This window comes from Triturus cristatus, chromosome 3_2, assembly GCF_964204655.1.
Source record: "Triturus cristatus chromosome 3_2, aTriCri1.1, whole genome shotgun sequence".
Lineage (NCBI taxonomy): Eukaryota > Metazoa > Chordata > Amphibia > Caudata > Salamandridae > Triturus > Triturus cristatus.
The window spans coordinates 818,182,118-818,200,095 of NC_140584.1; the positions used below are offsets into that span (position 1 = coordinate 818,182,118).

Here is a 17,978-nt window from a genome sequence, read left to right on the forward strand (position 1 = left end):
CACCCCGCTTTGTGGTCTTCTTGTTGGCGGGAGCCCACCCCGCATGTTGTGCTCATCGGCGGGAGCCCACCCCGCATTGGTACCTTTTAGGCGGGAGCCCACCCCGCAGTTGCCCAGAATCACCGCCGCCACCCAGAGAGAATAGCAGTCACCGAGGAAGCAGCACGGAAACCGGAAGTCAGGCGCCTCTGTCTGACTGTGGGCGGGGTCCGTGCCAGGGAAGCCGACGTGCCCACAAGCAGGAGGAAGTCTGGCAAAGAAGGCCTGGTGGTGGGCAGGGCTCCCGGAAGGCCGAGGAGAGCCCCGCGTGTGCCCTGAGTCTCGTCGTGAGGCAAGGGAAAGTGAGACCGGGCCCGCCTGTTTTGGGCATCAAAGGAGGAGAGGCCAGCCAGAGGAGTCCTGAGATGCCCCTGTGAGTCGGGCTGTGCATGAGCCCAAGGACACCGGAGAGGCCAGCCAGAGGAGTCCTGCGAGGCCCCAGTGAGTGGGGCTGTACATGACCCCAAGGACACCGTAGAGGCCAGCCAGAGGAGTCCTGAGACGCCCCGGTGAGTGGAGCTGTACATGAGCCGTTTTTTTTCTCTAAGGCATGAGTTGCCCCAGAGGTGCACCGGGGAAGGGGGCACAGTGATGGTTAGAGTCCCGAAGTGGGACACAGGCAGCACAGTTGATGCAGAGGAAAGTGCACCGGAAGGAGCCCTGTGAACAGAGCTCCATGTGCCGATTTCTTTTTGGGGGCAGTTTGGCAAGTAAGAGTCCCGGAGTGGGGCTCTCAGGGCACTGTGTTCCAGGGCTCATTTTCTCCACCTGCACCACGAGAGCAAGGGCAGCTGCAACGTTTGGGCAATTTTGTGTTCAGAGCCTCAGAGTGAGGCTTCTCAAGTGGCACGGTGGTGCCAGTGCCATTTTCATTTAGGGGCTGTTTGTTGGTGATAAGGAGGGGGTGAGACGCTCCCCAGTGCCCCAGCGCATTGCGCACTTTGCTTTGGCTGCATAGGCCCCAGTATGAGCCCTAACATTTTGGACAAAGGGCATTGGAGCCCACAGGAGGCTAGATGGCCTGGGCTCAACTTTATGGTTGGTAGGGCGCAAGGCCCTAAGGTGATTTATACTAAGGTGCTGTGTGCACTTTAGGGGTGTACTGATAGGGTGCAATGCCCTAAGGTGATGTATGCACCTAATTAGTGTTTCTATGGTGCACTGCCAAATGTGTGCATAATGTGTTTATGCTGATGGTTGTCAAATGTGATTTATGCACTATGATTATTCCATAATGTGTTTATGCTGGTGAGGCCTATTGCGTAATGTGTTTATGCCAATGAGGTTTGGGCCTAATGTGTTTTATGCCTAATGTGATAATGCTGAGGTCATTATTGTACCAGTAGTTACTGGTTGTGTTTTATGTTTACTTCCTGCATACTGATGGTTCTGACTGTGGCCCGATTTGCCTGGTCCTGTATATAATCCCCTGTGAATATTTCCCAGTGCCAGTTGGCACAGTGTATATTGTGTGATTATGATTCTAATGTGTTTTGGATAATACAAAGGCTATTTTTATATAACCTTGTGTGGAGTTTCTTTTGTGGTGTGCCTAGTGTGTTGCTGCTGTGTGTGTGTTGCGCAAGTGTTTTACACATTGCCTCTGGGATAAGCCTGACTGCTCGTGCCAAGCTACCAAGGGAGTGAGCAGGGGTTATCTTCAGCATGTAACTCCCTTGCCCTGACTAGGGTGGTGGTTTCTGCCTGGCTTAGGCGCAAGCCCTAGCCAACCAGAAATCCCATTTCAAACAGGGCCAAAGAATGAGAAGCAGCCCTCTTGGGCCTGCCTGCAGCGCAAGGCATGGTCAGCCCCTAGACTGTCTGCTCATTTGCCTCTATATAGTGTGATGAAGTTGAGCCTCCAGCTCAGAAATCATCTGACCCTCACACTAGACCCACACTTAGGTCTGCATTTCCGGCACTGATGCCCAAAGGCCCGGTAACAAACTCTTGAAACCTGAAATGTGCCCGAGCAAAGGCACAGCACTATTCTCACAAGTCGGGCAACAGACCCTGAACCAAGCCATAAAATGCAATGGCCTTAGGGTCCTGCTACAAATCCTGGTGTCGACCCCAAGAGCAGACCTCGATACTCACCAAGCTGCCACCCAAAAGCATCAAGCCATTTTAGCAGGAAATTCTGCATTCACACAGAGGTGACAAGCAACCCTCCCTCTAAGACGCGATTGACACCGAAATAGTCTGCCAAGCGATGCCAAAGCCAACATTGACGCTGAGGTCAGGCACTATTGAGGCCCTATTTCTCTTACCTCTGCCAGATGTTCCCAATGTAAAGCAGATGACTCATTCATCCACCCGGACACCAGCATGATCCTCACCAAAGCACCTTTGGGTAAGCTTTCACATGCGCTATCATACATAACCAAGAAGCTCAGGTTCACCTTTTAGGACGAACTGCCTTTCGAGTCACCCAGACCTCCGCACCCTTAAGAAGCTAAAGGAAAGTGACACAAACCCCCCTGCCCGCTCCTATTTGACTGTGCTCTCCTCCACCACCACCACTTACCCACTTCCACCACCCCCAGAACCTCTCTCATCCTCTTTAACATGATCTCCTGACTTCATGAACAGGTCAGTCCACAGTTTTTCCAAACCAGCAAGCTCCTATAAGTTGATAGATTGCTATGATGAACCCCTTGCACTGTAGGAGGGGGAAGAATCCTGGGAGAACTGCGTGGTTGACCATCCGCATGATCATGCTATAGAGTCCTACCCCGCGTAACCATTGCCTCCCGAAGACGCTACCACTTACCATACTGCTAGGGGTCTGCCAGGTACCCCAATGGGGACATGCACGTCATTCAGACCAAGGGTTATTTCTACGTGGCATCCCTCCCAAAAGACTGAAATGATGGTGTAATTTCATCCGACACTGAAGGGCACGTTAGAAACTGTCCCATACAACTTCATGGAGCAGTGAAGATTGGCAGGCCTAGGACAAAAAATAGTGGGATTCAGTTCAGTTCAAATAACTTTATTTGATTCAATCGAATCATAAAAGTTTGCATACATACATTAAATAGTAAAACAGAATATTCATTAAAAAACTATATGCAGAGATTAAACATACAGTACACATATTGTCTTTCCTAAGTCATATTACACCAGCACAGATTCTAACGAATTTAAAAGCCTCCTATCGTTCTACAACACATTTTATACAAGATATTAAAAAGAACCCTAAAATCACTTAAAACTTGAATTCATTTTAAGATTCATAGCGTTTCCTAATTGAAAAAGCAATTCTAATGAAGTTAAGCACAGCGCTGCAAATAGCAGCAGTAGATAGTGACCACAAGTAATTAAAACCCTCCTGATAAGAACAGGGACGGATTTCCTTTAGAACGGGCTTGATAAAACGTGCCCATGGGTCTTTATAAAGTGTGCAAAACAGCATAAAGTGCATTGTGCTCTGATAGGCTAAATTATTGCAAGGACAGGGGTTTACAGGCACATGCATCAAGCTAAGAAATAGCGATTCCTAATAGCGATTTTTAAGGAATCGCAAATAAGGATTCGGTATCTCCTATGCATGACGCAGATACCGAAAAAATACCGATTCGGTAAAAATCGCTAAACGCATTACCGAAACATCCCCAAAAATCGCTAATCGCTGAAAACCCACAAATTGCGATCTCGCAAATAGCGAGATCGCTATTAGCGAGATCGCAATTAGCGAAATCGCTATTTACGAGTTCGCATTTTTACCGAGTCGCATTGGGAGCAGCCTGATGACCTCACAACCAGGAAGTAACTCTTCCCATGGTGCAGTCTGTGCCCATAGGAAGCCAGAGCAGGAAGCAGAGTGCCTGTGGAGAGCTGTGGAAAGGAACACTTGGCATCCAGACTACTGCAAACACAGGAAATGGGCAGCACATCAGCAGAGGAGGGGGCAGGTGCCAGAAAAAGAAAGATAAAGTTTAGTGAGAGGGAACTGGAGTACCTCATTGAAGAGGTTGTAAAGAGCCATGACAAGCTCTTTGGGAAGCTCTCCCTAAAAGTCCCAGAGGCTGAGAAAAGACGCATCTGGAACAGAATCGAATCAAAAGTCAATGCTGTGGGTGTGACACACCGCAGCATTGAAGAGTTAAAGAAACGCTGGTACGGTCTGCGGAGCCGTGCCAAGGAGCGAATTGCCCAGAGGCTGAGGGAGGCAAAGAGCACTGGAGGGAGGACCCTCGACAGTCCCGGACAACACAGCCCTGAAGGACCTGGTGGAGGGCACAATCCTGCCAGAAGCTGCAGTGGGAGTGACGCAGATGGATACATCCGGCGCAGCCTGCAGTTCACAAGGTAAGAGGCACTATAATATACCCATCAATGTAAATTAAAATAGCGCCCATACAGCAATAGGAAGGCAAGCAGCTGTAGTCAACCCCAGGCCACAGTCCATATACAGCTACTAATGCATCATGGGAGTCGTAGTCCCCTGAACCAATTAGTGAGTCACATTGCACTTTGTGTGACCATTGTGCCCAATATGCATTACAGACAGTGATTACAGAGAGTGAGAACGTAAGAGCACCCAAAATCACCATGTTGCTAAACATTATCCCAAACACATTTTAAACCTGCACTGTTTCACACCACAGGTGCTGAGGAAGGAGACAGTGATGGGAGTGAATGCAGGGAGAGCACACAGTCCACCGCAGAGCCTGCCGTTGCCAGACCACTCACACCTCCCAGCACATCCCAGGCACCCACACGACGCAGGGCTACAGTCCCTCTCCTTCAGCCAATGGAGTGCCTTCCGGAACCTGAAAGGGCAACTGCAGAAAGCCAGCCTCGTGTCAGGTCCACCACCACCACCCCGCAAACACTGGTCCAGTTGACGCGAAGACGCAGGGCAAGGGGCCACACATCAGCACAGGAGGCATCGACTCGAAATGTCTGGGGAGGTGTCGAGGTGCAGAGGACGAGGGTGCAGCGCCAGCCGGCACGACACATGGGAGCCATCAGCCTGCAAATGGGCAAATTAAACAAGAACCTCTCCACCATGGCAGATCGCATGAGTGAACTCACTCAAGCAGTTGTGGAGGGCAACAGGGACACCAACGCCACATTGCACGAGCTCGTGCGTGTGATGCAGGAGGGACAGAACACGGAGCGGAGGAGGCATCGACAATTCATGGCGCGCCTGGCTGGATATACATGATCCAACAATAAGTTGTGCAACGCCACTGCACTGCTGTCACGGAGGTCGGTGGCAATGCAGATAGACATGGGGCATTGTTGTGGGGATGTGGCAAGGGCCCTTGGCCAAGTTACCACAGCTGTCGAACAGCTCCAGGCTGTTGCAGGTGGCCTCAGCAATGCCACTGGAGATGAGGGGAGTGAGGGGGCATCGAGCGTCAGCAGCATGTCTGCGCCAGTCAGCACCGGCAGGAGGTGTAGTACACGCCGTTCTACACCTACAATTGCACCAATGGGTGGGGATGCCGATGCAGGAGAAAGACGCCTCGGTGTGCGTGGGAGGAAGCGCTGAGCACACACATCCCTCAGGACAATTAGCCATGGTGGCGTAACCATGGTGTGACGGGGCTGGGGACTTGACAGAGATGGACTCGCATGTTTGGCCTTATTGGATCCAAGACCCCTCTATACCCCTTTGTGTTCTCACACAGGCTGGCGAGGAATCCGAACGAGCAAAAGAGTGGACTTCCTACCCGCAGCGAGACTGGAGTCAAGAAATGGTACCGGGTGCCTTTAAGAAGGGAATCCCTTGGGACGAGACTCCTCCCCTGGATGACGTGTCCTGTAGCGGGACTTCAAAGGAGGTCAGGAACGGGAAGTCAGTGGACGGCGTTTCCCCGGAGTCGGAGTGCGAGTTGGAGTGGAGGAGAAGAGCGGCGGTGAGCGAAGAGGAGTACGGAACATCGGAGGAGAGCGGGCTGGAGTGGCGGAAGGAGAGGCGAGAGAAGAGAGCGGCGGAGCTAAGAGCAGACACCGAAGAGCCGACGGGAGCGGAGAACGACAAGCCAGGAGGCCAACGATCCCGCGAGGCGCCCTGCCACGTTCCCAGGGGAGGAGCGTGGCTGGAGCAGGTACGGGGGAGAGTCGCAGGCTGGGTGGGGAGGGGAAAAGCCTTGTAAATACGTCACAGATAAGGTCCGACACACGTCTTCACCCCCTTTACCAAACCCCCCCCCTGAGCACTTAGACACCTCCGAGAAGTTTGCTGCACGGTGTCCTTCACTCCCGGCCCCTACACTTCTGATTGCTGGGAAACCACGCCTAATACGTACTTTTCTTTTCCTTTTGGGGCAATACCGGGGAAGAGAGACCAGACCTGACCGAAGAGGAGGAGAGCCCGACAGCGAGTCTCCAGTCCCTGAACATTGCAGAGCCCCTTCTACTCCTAGCCCGAGGAACAATTTACTGTAAACACCTGGCAATAAACCGAGCATATAAATACAGTACCTCCTTGTGCATCGTTTCTGTCACCCCGAACCCACTACACTGGTGTCAGAAGTGGGATCCTGCCATCTGTATGGACAAGATGGACGCCCTCATCCAACACCTCGTGCAGGGCCAGGAGAAATCGGAGTGGGCTATCCAAAGACAGATGACGTCAGCGCAAGCGGACAGGGAGGTGTTCCAGACCACAATAAATGCCCAGTTAGAGCACCTGCAGAAAGTAGGCACGGCCGCTCCCATTGCGATACCGATAGAACACCGCCCCCATCCCGTCCCGAACCCGTCAGGGATTGCCCTGCAGAAATACCTTCCTGGGGATGATCCTGACGTGTATTTAATGAACTTTGAACGGGCCGCCAGAGCTCTGGGGTGGCCAGAAGACAAGTGGCCTTTCTTTCTGGCTCCACTACTAACAGGAGAAGCCCAATCTGCATACCAGGTGGCTAACCCCACAGGAACAGTGCCCTACTATACGATAAAAGAAATCATCCTGGATCACCTGGGACTGGATGGGGAAGCCTATAGAGTGCGTTTCAGGAAGGAACATGGATTGCCTGGGGAAAATCCCAAGACATTGTTTTTTCGGCTCAAGATGGCAGCCGACAAATGGTTGAAGCCCTTGATTAGCACCAAAGAGGAGGTCATGACAAAAATATACCTCGAGCAATTCATGGACGCGTTGCCATACGGCACACAAAGATGGCTGAGGCAACACTCCGGATTGACACCTGAGCAGGCTATCGACATGGCCACCAACTACTCGAGAGCCCAACCAAAAGCAGCAGGTTGGGAAGGCGAAAAGGGAAATAAAGGGGGGAATCTGGGAAGAGGGGACAAGAAAACAAGGGGTATCCCCGAGCCTCCTAGACCACGACCGATACGGGTGGAGGGTCCGCCGGTCAGAGGACCACAGTGCTTTGAATGTGGGGACTGGGGGCACATTGCGAGACTCTGTCCAAGGAAGCGTACAGCGGAAGAGCCGATGGAGGTCGGATATTTGCCCAGGTCCATCTTATATTCAGCGGAGATGGGGAGTTCATTTTATGTAAGTTTAAAACTGAACGGTAGGGATGTTAGGGCATTGCTTGATTCGGGCTGTCGACAGTCCGTAGTCCAGAAACACCTGGTCCTGCCTAATCAATATATACCCGGGGCGGTCGTACACATCCGCTGCGTGCATGGCGATGTGAGACCATACCCTCTTGCACAGGTAACTCTTCATCCCCGGGGGACAATGCCATGTACTGTTAAAGTTGGGGTGGTGGACGCCTTGCCCGAAGAAATGTTACTGGGTGTGGATAATCCTGAGTTCCTATCCTTATTCCCGGGATCTAGCTTAGAGCCACCTTTGAGGTCTGGGGTAGTCAGGGCGGCCCTCATGTCTCCCGAACCCTGGGTCCTCGATCGTAGCTTTCGATTTGCACAAGCCAACGACACCACGCTGTTTAATGCCTGGGAGAGCGCCCATATGTCCGACGCCCAGGGGATTAAAAGGTTCCCACGTTTCCTCATAAAAAGCGGGCTCTTATACAGGGAAGGAGCAGAAGGAGCGTCTCCCCAGCTACTGGTTCCGGTGTCGTTTCGAGAGCAGGTACTCTTCTTTGCTCACACGCATCTTACCGCCGGACATAGCGGGAAGGAAAAGACCACGGACAACATAACCCACTTCTTCTACTGGCCAGGGGTATACAAGGATGTCCACAATTATTGCAGGCAATGCGAGACGTGCCAGAGGAAGAATGTTCATCGTCCTCCTGCAGCCCCACTACAACCATTACCTTCCATTAGCACGCCTTTCGAAAGGGTCGGGATGGATCTGATCGGACCCTTGCCGAAGACAGCAAAGGGGCATGTGTACGCGCTGGTGGTAGTGGACTATGCTACCAGGTTCGTCGAAGCGTTTCCGCTGCGGACCCCGACCACTAGCCTCATAGCAGAGAAGTTCGTGGAACTGTTCTCCAGGGTGGGGTTCCCCAAAGAAATCCTCACAGACCAAGGCACGCCTTTCACATCCAAGCTCATGAAAGAGGTCTGCAAAACCCTCGACATCCACCAGTTACGAACATCCGTATATCATCCACAAACGGACGGCCTCGTGGAGAGGTATAATCAAAGCTTAAAGAACACTCTTAAAAAGATGCTCACAGCGGAGGGGCGTGAATGGGACCGGCTCTTGCCGCTGGCATTGTATGTATTGCGAGCCCAAAAGCAAAGTAGTTTGGGCTTCTCGGCCTTTGAGCTCTTATATGGACGACAACCCAGGTCCCTATTAGAGATTACAAAAGACGTCTGGGAAGCTGAAGGAGAAGAGGAACAGAGGTCCCTTCTGGACTACACATACCAGCTCAGGTCCAAGCTAGGGAAGCTAAGGACCCTTGCTTGTTCCAACCTGGAACAACAGCAGTCCCGTCAGAAAAAGTATTATGATCGGGGAACCAAGCTGCGAAAGCTACAGAAAGGAGATTGGGCACTGCTACTCCTGCCCGGTATAGCCGATAAAAGAAAACACGAGTGGGCGGGACCGTATGAGGTCCTGGATACAATCGGAGACACGACCTACCGACTGCGGATATCCCCCACCAAAACCCAGACATATCATGTGAACTTGTTAAAAAAATGGATTGGGCCGCCTCCAAAAACAGCACAGCTTCTTATTCCCACGAGTAACAGCCCGACTTCGAAGATGGAAGAGCTCGTCGTGAACGACGGTCTAACCCCGCAAAAGAAGAGGGAGCTCAGGGATGCGCTACTGCCATACAGGGACATCTTTTCGGATCTCCCCGGTAGGACCACGCTGGTGGAGCATAGCATTGAGACCCCGCCAGGAAAGAGAATAAAACAACGACCCTACAGGATCCCGGCGGCCCGACGAGAAGCCATACGTAACGAAGTACGTGACATGCTCAAGTTAGGGGTCATCCAGCCTTCAAAGAGCGATTGGGCCTCGCCAATCGTGATGGTCCCAAAACCGGACGGGTCCAGACGTTTTTGTATGGATTTCCGCGCCTTGAACGCCATCTCGACATTTGATGCATATCCAATTCCACGAGTGGACGAGCTCATCGAAAAACTGGGAGATGCGGTATACATCACCACGTTAGACCTAACGAAGGGGTACTGGCAGGTGCCCCTTAGAAAAGAGGACAGGAAGAAGACGGCATTCATCACAGAAGAGGGACTGTTCGAATTCACCGTTCTTCCGTTTGGGCTTCACGGGGCACCTGCCACGTTCCAGCGTTTGATGAACACCCTCCTACAGCCCTATAAAGCCTTCTGTTCCGCATATCTTGACGATATCGTCATTTACAGTACGCACTGGGAGGGACACTTACAACATGTCCAAACGATCCTGGCGGCGCTCAAAAAAGCCGGCCTACACGTAAATGCTAAAAAGTCCCGAGCCGCCTTCCACCGAGTGAACTATCTGGGTTTTGTCGTAGGTGAGGGAACTATAACACCCCAAGCAGAGAAGATTAGAGCCATCGAGGGTACTCCCTTCCCACGCTCCCGAAGAGACCTACGAGCATTCCTAGGTCTCATCGGCTACTACAGACGGTTTATCCCTGGGTTTTCGGCTGTAGCCGCCCCCTTGACCAACCTACTACAAAAATCGGCCAAATCTCGAGACCTCACACACCCCTCCCACGAAGCCGAACGGGCTTTCTTTGACCTGAAAAAGGCCATTACATCTAAACCAGTACTAGCCTCCCCCGATTTCACTAAACCCTTTATTCTCGCCACTGATGCATCCAACATGGGGGTGGGGGCTGTTTTATCTCAGGAAGGGTCCGACGGGCTGGAACATCCTATACTTTTCATCAGTAAGAAACTCTTTCCCAGAGAGATGAAATACCCCACTGTTGAACGTGAGTGCCTGGCCATCAGATGGGCTGTTGATAAATTGCAATACTACCTAGAAGGTAGGCCCTTCGTGTTATACACGGACCATGCCCCGTTGCGATGGATGTATCAGAATAGAAGTCTCAATCCCCGTGTACTACGATGGTTCCTGGCTCTGCAGCCTTATGCCTTCACGGTGAAACACAAGAAGGGACGGGACAATGGTAATGCGGATTTTGTCTCCAGGGTCTTCCCTCTCCCCGAACGGGAGACGCAAGGGGGGGAGGTATGTGACGGGGCTGGGGACTTGACAGAGATGGACTCGCATGTTTGGCCTTATTGGATCCAAGACCCCTCTATACCCCTTTGTGTTCTCACACAGGCTGGCGAGGAATCCGAACGAGCAAAAGAGTGGACTTCCTACCCGCAGCGAGACTGGAGTCAAGAAATGGTACCGGGTGCCTTTAAGAAGGGAATCCCTTGGGACGAGACTCCTCCCCTGGATGACGTGTCCTGTAGCGGGACTTCAAAGGAGGTCAGGAACGGGAAGTCAGTGGACGGCGTTTCCCCGGAGTCGGAGTGCGAGTTGGAGTGGAGGAGAAGAGCGGCGGTGAGCGAAGAGGAGTACGGAACATCGGAGGAGAGCGGGCTGGAGTGGCGGAAGGAGAGGCGAGAGAAGAGAGCGGCGGAGCTAAGAGCAGACACCGAAGAGCCGACGGGAGCTGAGAACGACAAGCCAGGAGGCCAACGATCCCGCGAGGCGCCCTGCCACGTTCCCAGGGGAGGAGCGTGGCTGGAGCAGGTACGGGGGAGAGTCGCAGGCTGGGTGGGGAGGGGAAAAGCCTTGTAAATACGTCACAGATAAGGTCCGACACACGTCTTCACCCCCTTTACCAAACCCCCCCCCCTGAGCACTTAGACACCTCCGAGAAGTTTGCTGCACGGTGTCCTTCACTCCCGGCCCCTACACTTCTGATTGCTGGGAAACCACGCCTAATACGTACTTTTCTTTTCCTTTTGGGGCAATACCGGGGAAGAGAGACCAGACCTGACCGAAGAGGAGGAGAGCCCGACAGCGAGTCTCCAGTCCCTGAACATTGCAGAGCCCCTTCTACTCCTAGCCCGAGGAACAATTTACTGTAAACACCTGGCAATAAACCGAGCATATAAATACAGTACCTCCTTGTGCATCGTTTCTGTCACCCCGAACCCACTACACATGGTCAGGACATACAGAGGGACTGCTAATGAAGTCCCAATCATTATTTACAATGGTGCCTTGGTACATGCCGTTAATGTAACCCTAGGCTACGTGTATGTGTAGACACACAACAGTCCATGTTCACGTGGAAATAAAAACTTTGCATGTAAAGATTGATAGTTTCTGTATCATGATTACGTACCTTTGAAGTGATGTTGGGTGATGTGAGCACGTATCAACGGCCCCTACGCTGAGCTTGCAGGATGCGGGTGTGGTGGGTGTACAGGGGGCTGGTTGTCCGCAGTACCGTAGGCATCTATGGGTATGCGTCTCGTGGGAGCTACGTTGGACTACATTGCACATGCTGCCACTATCCTACAGCAGGTCACCGGCTGGTCCTGCGTCGCACCACCAGGTCTGTGCAGGATGTGGAGGCAACTCTTGAGCTATCCAAATGTCCGTTCAATCACATGACCTGTCCTGGTGTGTGCTGCGTTGTACCGCTGCTCCTGTTGGGAGCCGGGGTTCAACTATGGAGTCATGATATAGTTCCTCACAGCGTATGCACTGTCACCTACAGGGTAGTGTGGAATGTGTATGTGTCAGGTATGCATTGCCATTACAGAATGATTTAGTGTGCATTAGCATATTGTCTGACCTAGCAGGTGTCCCTCGCCATATCCAGCCCTGAGCAGGCGTGTGTCGGGAGATGTATGAATCATGGATGCTCCCAGGAGATTGCTCAACGGTGTTGTGCATGCTGTCATTCACATTGCACATTGGTTGGACGTTGATGGAGTGCTAACATTTCCAGTTACGGAAGATCTACTCATTGACTGATGGTGGACATATGGCTCGTGGTAGCAATCTATGCATTCATATCACATTAGGGAACAGTGCCATTCAATATGAATGGAGTTTGGGTGGGTTCAATTCCATTTGTGTTTTGGGGAGGCTGATGTGGTTGTGGGCCTGAGTCATCATGGCAGCCAGGAAGGTTCTCTAGACACGTGAGTGGGAGTCTTGTGATACCCCTCCTGCTAGTGCCACTACCCCTGGACACCTCCTGATGCAAGTAGGTGCGGGCAACATTACACCTGGACATGGGGAGGGATGGCATGGGTCCTACGTGTATTGCGCTGCATTGGTGTTTAGAATTCAGCAATGAGGTTAAGTTACATGGCAGCCTTGATCCTGTACTAATCATATATGTCATCATCAGTTTGTCACAACTGAGTGATGCGCACGCAGAATGCCCTCTCCTGGAATCTCCTTCAGGCCTGGCATGCTGCATGGATCCTCATCCTCCTCACAAACAAGTAGTGTGTAGCATTTGTGTGCGTTCTTTATGGACTCAGTGGTAAGTTGCCATACCCCTCACCTGCTCACCAGTTGTACTTAACAGAAATTGTCCCAAAAATCTTTTACCACCTGCTTATGATTCTTCTTAATCTGCACTTGCTAAAAAGCGAATTTTGGGAAAATCGCTATTAGCGATTTTTGATGCATCCATTTGCGATTAATTATTGCGATTCGTTATTTGCTCCCGCTATTTTTTTCTCGCTAATAAGAATTCGCTATTTCAGGAAACCCGGTATTTGCGAGTCGGTGTTTTTGCGATTATAGGATTTTTGGTTTATGCATAAGGAAATGCTAAAATGCGCTTGCGAATTGCTAATCGCTAATTTTGCAAGCACATTTTTGCTTGATGCATGTGCCTGTAAGTCTCTCACACCAACCTGCCTGTTTGGGGAAAGCCACAAGAAAGTGCAATGTGCAAAGACGAAATCTAGTCATAAGGAAACGCGATTGAACGTGCATAGTAAAAGACAAATAAAATTGCTGTTGACTTAGAAACGCACAATCTGGTATTCCACAATCCTGATTAGACATACCTAATTCAATGCAATATGCATTTTTTATAACCATTTTCATTTCGGATTGGATACTATCGGGATTATTTTAGTATTTTTCTAAGCCTATTTTATAAAAAGTAACTTTGACATAACGAAGCCAGGGGAGTGACATTGCGTTATCAAGATTCATACAATCTCTAAGGATACTCGTTGAGAATAATAAGTCCTCTGAAGTCCAGATTTTCCCCCATAAAATCAATGGGGCAATGTTTACCCTGTCTTTTACATAATCCAGACCAACTTCAGAGTGACAAAAAAGTGTTGAAGAACAGCTAGGAATCATTAATAGTCTTTTTAAAAATGTGTTCTCTAAAATCTGAATCTGGGAACTTGTATGGTATCCCCATACTCCTGCCCCGAAGGTAGCTACTGACAAACATTTTGATTTGTATAAAGTTATCATTTCTGCTACCGGCTTATGTCCAAGCTTGCAAGCAAAGCGAAAAAGCCCTTCTATTATTCTGCTGGTGTGTTGAACCCTAGCCACAATTAGATGGTCTCAATTTAATTAATTATTAAAAACATTCCCCAGAAAGGTAAAATGTGGCACCTTATCAATGATTTTTCCCTGTCCATGAGCAAAAACTCCACCCACAAGTACTCCAAAGTTACTTTCAAATGTTGGGCACCCCAGCCATTGACCTCTTTGCCAGCTCTGCAAATGCTAAATGACCAAACGTCATCTGCAGATACCAACAACCACAGTCCTTGGATAATGCACTATGGATGAATTGGTCAGGGCTATTTGCACACGCTTTTCCTCCTCTCATTCCACAAGTAGTGAGGAAGATGCAACAGGTGTCCATGAAAAAGTAGTAGACTGACCTGGGCAAGACATCGCTGGTATTCCATACTCCTAAGGGTGTCCATCAGCCATCACAAGAAGCTGTCTCTCACGCTGGACTTTTTCTCTCAACAAAATGGTCAACTCTGACTCCAGGACCCCAAGCTGTTCATCCTACCAGCCTGGAATCTGAGGTCCTAGAGTTTAGCCATCTCAGCCTCTCAGAAGAGTGTGGGCTTAATACTGTAAGAAGCACGTAAACCTACCCCATGACAAGATTTGTTAATCTCAAAATAAATAGACCCCTTTAAGGTCTCAGTGCAGGGTATCATTTGCTACCTCCGATACTTGCAAAAGGCAGACTTAGCATACACCTCCTTACGCTTACACTTGGCTGCAGTCACAGAGTATCTGCAGAATAGGGAACATTCTGCCCTTTTCTAAATCCCTTTAGTGCTGTCCTTCATGGAGGGGCTCAAGAGAGTGATTCCTCCTAGAATGCCCTTTGTCCCCATATGGAATCTCCACATGTTCCTCGCTTGCCTCACGGATCCACCCTTTAATCTCCTTCACCCGCTTTCTGTCTTGGAAGTTTTGCTTTCCTAATGGCAGTAACATCACTATGGTGTATTAGTGGGCTTAAAAGACTGACAATTCAGGAACCTTTCATTCAGGAAGAATACCAAATTTCTGCCCAACCTAGACTCACATTTCCACATCAGTCAGACTTTACCCTGGGCGGGTAACTTGCTCCGCCAGCGCATGTGCGTCAGACGTACAACGTAGTGTTTTTTTAATTACAGAAGGACGCGATGCGGCAAGGAGCAGGGAGGAGAACGTGGCCAGGCAGGGGAGACGGCAGACAACAGGTAAGTGGCTTCTTTTACATTTTTAAAGACTTTGGGAGGGGGGACGTAGCGTAGCGTATTTCCACAGAATTTTTGTTAGACTCCATGGAAATACGCGAGGCACTACGCCTGCTATGCCCAGGCTGCCTATCTTATTTCCACAACTGAACTCTGTAATGGCAAGGCATTTACACAGTCTTTTTTTTAAAAGGACGCTCATGTACTTTATAGACAGGACCCAAACCCTTTTGTAAACCAAAACAGATGTTTGTGGCCTTTGCCAAGCTCTTCCGGGGACGACTCATGTCTAAAACGAGTACTTCGGGCTGGATTATGAGGTGCATCCAGAATTGCAATGCTAAGGCAAAGCTTGCACATCCTGTGCCACCGTTGCTTTCTTTTGTAACATACCATTAGCAGACACCTGCAAAGCTGCCTCTTGTTCAACACCCCACACATTTACCAAACACTACTGTGTGGGTGTTTTATCCTGTCAACAGACAATGGTGAGAGATACTGTATTAAGGATGTTGTTCCAAATATCTGCATCATCTGTCCACTGGCTTTGCTTAAACTACTATGCAGAACGTGTGTAACTATAGCTATACTTGCTACGAACAGAACATTTGACTTAATTTAACTTACTTTGTAATCATCTGTTTGTAGCATGTAGTGCTGTAGATTCACAAGCCCCTCCCCTGATGCTAGTTATGATCGCAGATGTTTCTCTCTCTTTTAATCTTTCTTGCATATTACATTGCACTATACACTTGGCTTTGACACTACACTCCACTTGCACTACTCGCCTGCTGGACAGAAAACAGTCTGAAAGCGGAGCCTGTGCCCCTGAGCATTGTGGCCTATGGGAGGAGTCCAAATAGGTCTTGTGGCTAAGTGTTTCGAACAAAAACAAGTTGCAACGTCCGAGCCTACCGCTAGATGGTAAGAGTATGCAGCACAAAGGACTCTACAGCACCTTACGGTATGAACAGATGCTTACAAGGCAACCTTTTTCTTACTTACATTCATTAATTATCTTTCTTGTGGATGATCTATGTAACTACAGATTCCTTACTGCTCCCCTTTCACCCCATTCCGTGGAGTGGACTTTAAGAGTTCTAAAAAGGTATGAAGCTGGATTTTACACATACTGTCACACTGCAGTGTGTCACAATCGATCTGCGACTGAGGAAAACTGACAGCTCTCAGGGGTGTGTGAATTTATATGGCATTATGTCATTACTTCCTGGGACGGCAGGAGGTTACAGCGGGTCTTGTCTGGCTCCGGTGGCACTTCAAAAGGTGAAGAATCCACAGTCAGAGTGAGCATCTGCCAGAAAGAGCATTACGGAAGGTAAGTAACTTTTATTTTATTTTATCGATAACACAACACTTTTCTATTTAATAGTCATTTGGTGTTCATTCATGACCTATGGAACCTCTTCCTTCTGTTATGCTAAACTGCATGCGTTTATATATAACCCTGTTGCTCAATCAAGATAAGACAAATCCCAGATGAGGGTGATCTTCTTTTGTAGAACGATAGTGCAGGCATTATTACCTGACCTTCAAAGATCCCATGTGTTGGATGTATACTTTACTTCCTGTAGGACAAACTAAAGACCTCTAAGAGACTATGGATTCCTGCTCCTCTCTTCACACAGCAGCCGTGAGCCATAATAGAGGAGGAGTTTTTGGCACCTTGCTGTGGTGGTAGTTTTATTAGTATGTTTAGGATGCCAATCATTTGTTTGTGTGAGAAATATTTTTTAATCAGAGTATTTGTAGTTTTTTCTTCCTGTGTCACAAACATACAGACGGTTTGAAGAAGACACTAACAAACATGGCATAGCTGTAGATTATAAATACAAAAAATGAAATTTTTCTTTTCTACATGACTTTACAGGGGCGAGAAGTATATGGGAATGTGGCAAGAAGACCTTCGGCAAGGAAACGGCATAGTTGTTACTCAATTTGGACTTTACTATGAAGGAGCTTTTAGTAGCAACAAAATGATGGTAAGTGAGATAATCTGCTATCAGTCTAAGATTACTTTTACCTTTGTATCACTCAGTCCTTCATGTTTATGCACATCTAAACATAAATGGATTTTCTAGATCTTTTCAAAATTCCTACTTCAGGTGAGACAGCAGCTGTTCTTTAATATCTAAAATTAATGCTCCTTTGAGCATCTACCATCAAGGTATTGCTGCACTTTTAATATACATTCTTCTGGAGATTCCTCAACTTATAAATTCTCCTTCCAGGCTCCAGACATTTCCAGAAAAGCTTTTCCTCGGCAATGACTCTGAAGCACAGAGAGGTGGAGCCCTACAATGATCCAACTCCCAACTAAGCCAAATCAGAGTTTATTAGGCTGGTGATCTGATATCAGCACCTGTTTTCACACCCCTCATTGTTGTGGGTCCAGAGATTTCTGTCTGTGTCTCACCTCAGAATTTCAGCAACATCAAGATCAAACGTCTCCCCAAAATGATTTAGGTATCAAGCGTTGTTGCATATTCCATAAGATATCTGTTTAGGATCCTCATGACATCTGAATGTCTGAATGCTGCGTTTGGGATCCTAACCCAGTTCTGTGAACTGTTTCTATTGTGCCTCCTTGCACACAAAGGCCATTAGGAAGTGGGAGCCCAAATTGTTTTAGCTGAGGGTTTCATGGAAACACATAAGCGTGCTCCCTCTGCCAAAGATCATTCATCTTCCAGAAACATTTTCCTAAAAGATCTGCTTACTAAAAAATGCAAGAAACTTCACAGGAAGGAGAAGTCCTCTTTTTCCTGTAGGAAACAGTTCAGCTCCCTGGACTGTTTGGATTCCCAATGACATTGCTCCATGCCAGACTGTTCCTTGTCAGCAGCAAAGACTGGTGTCAAAAAGGATGACACTAG

General features: G+C 49.2%; 1 protein-coding gene across 2 annotated transcripts in view; it reads left to right on the forward strand.

The window, feature by feature from the left end:
• Nucleotides 1-17,978, forward strand: part of ALS2 (alsin Rho guanine nucleotide exchange factor ALS2) — a 1,262,853-nt gene that overhangs the window by 853,616 nt on the left and 391,259 nt on the right. For both annotated transcript variants that reach the window (XM_085648975.1, XM_085648976.1), the window contains exon 22: nt 16,973-17,084. In XM_085648975.1, coding sequence (XP_085505101.1) covers nt 16,973-17,084 — 112 coding nt within the window. The remainder of the gene's footprint in view (nt 1-16,972; nt 17,085-17,978) is intronic.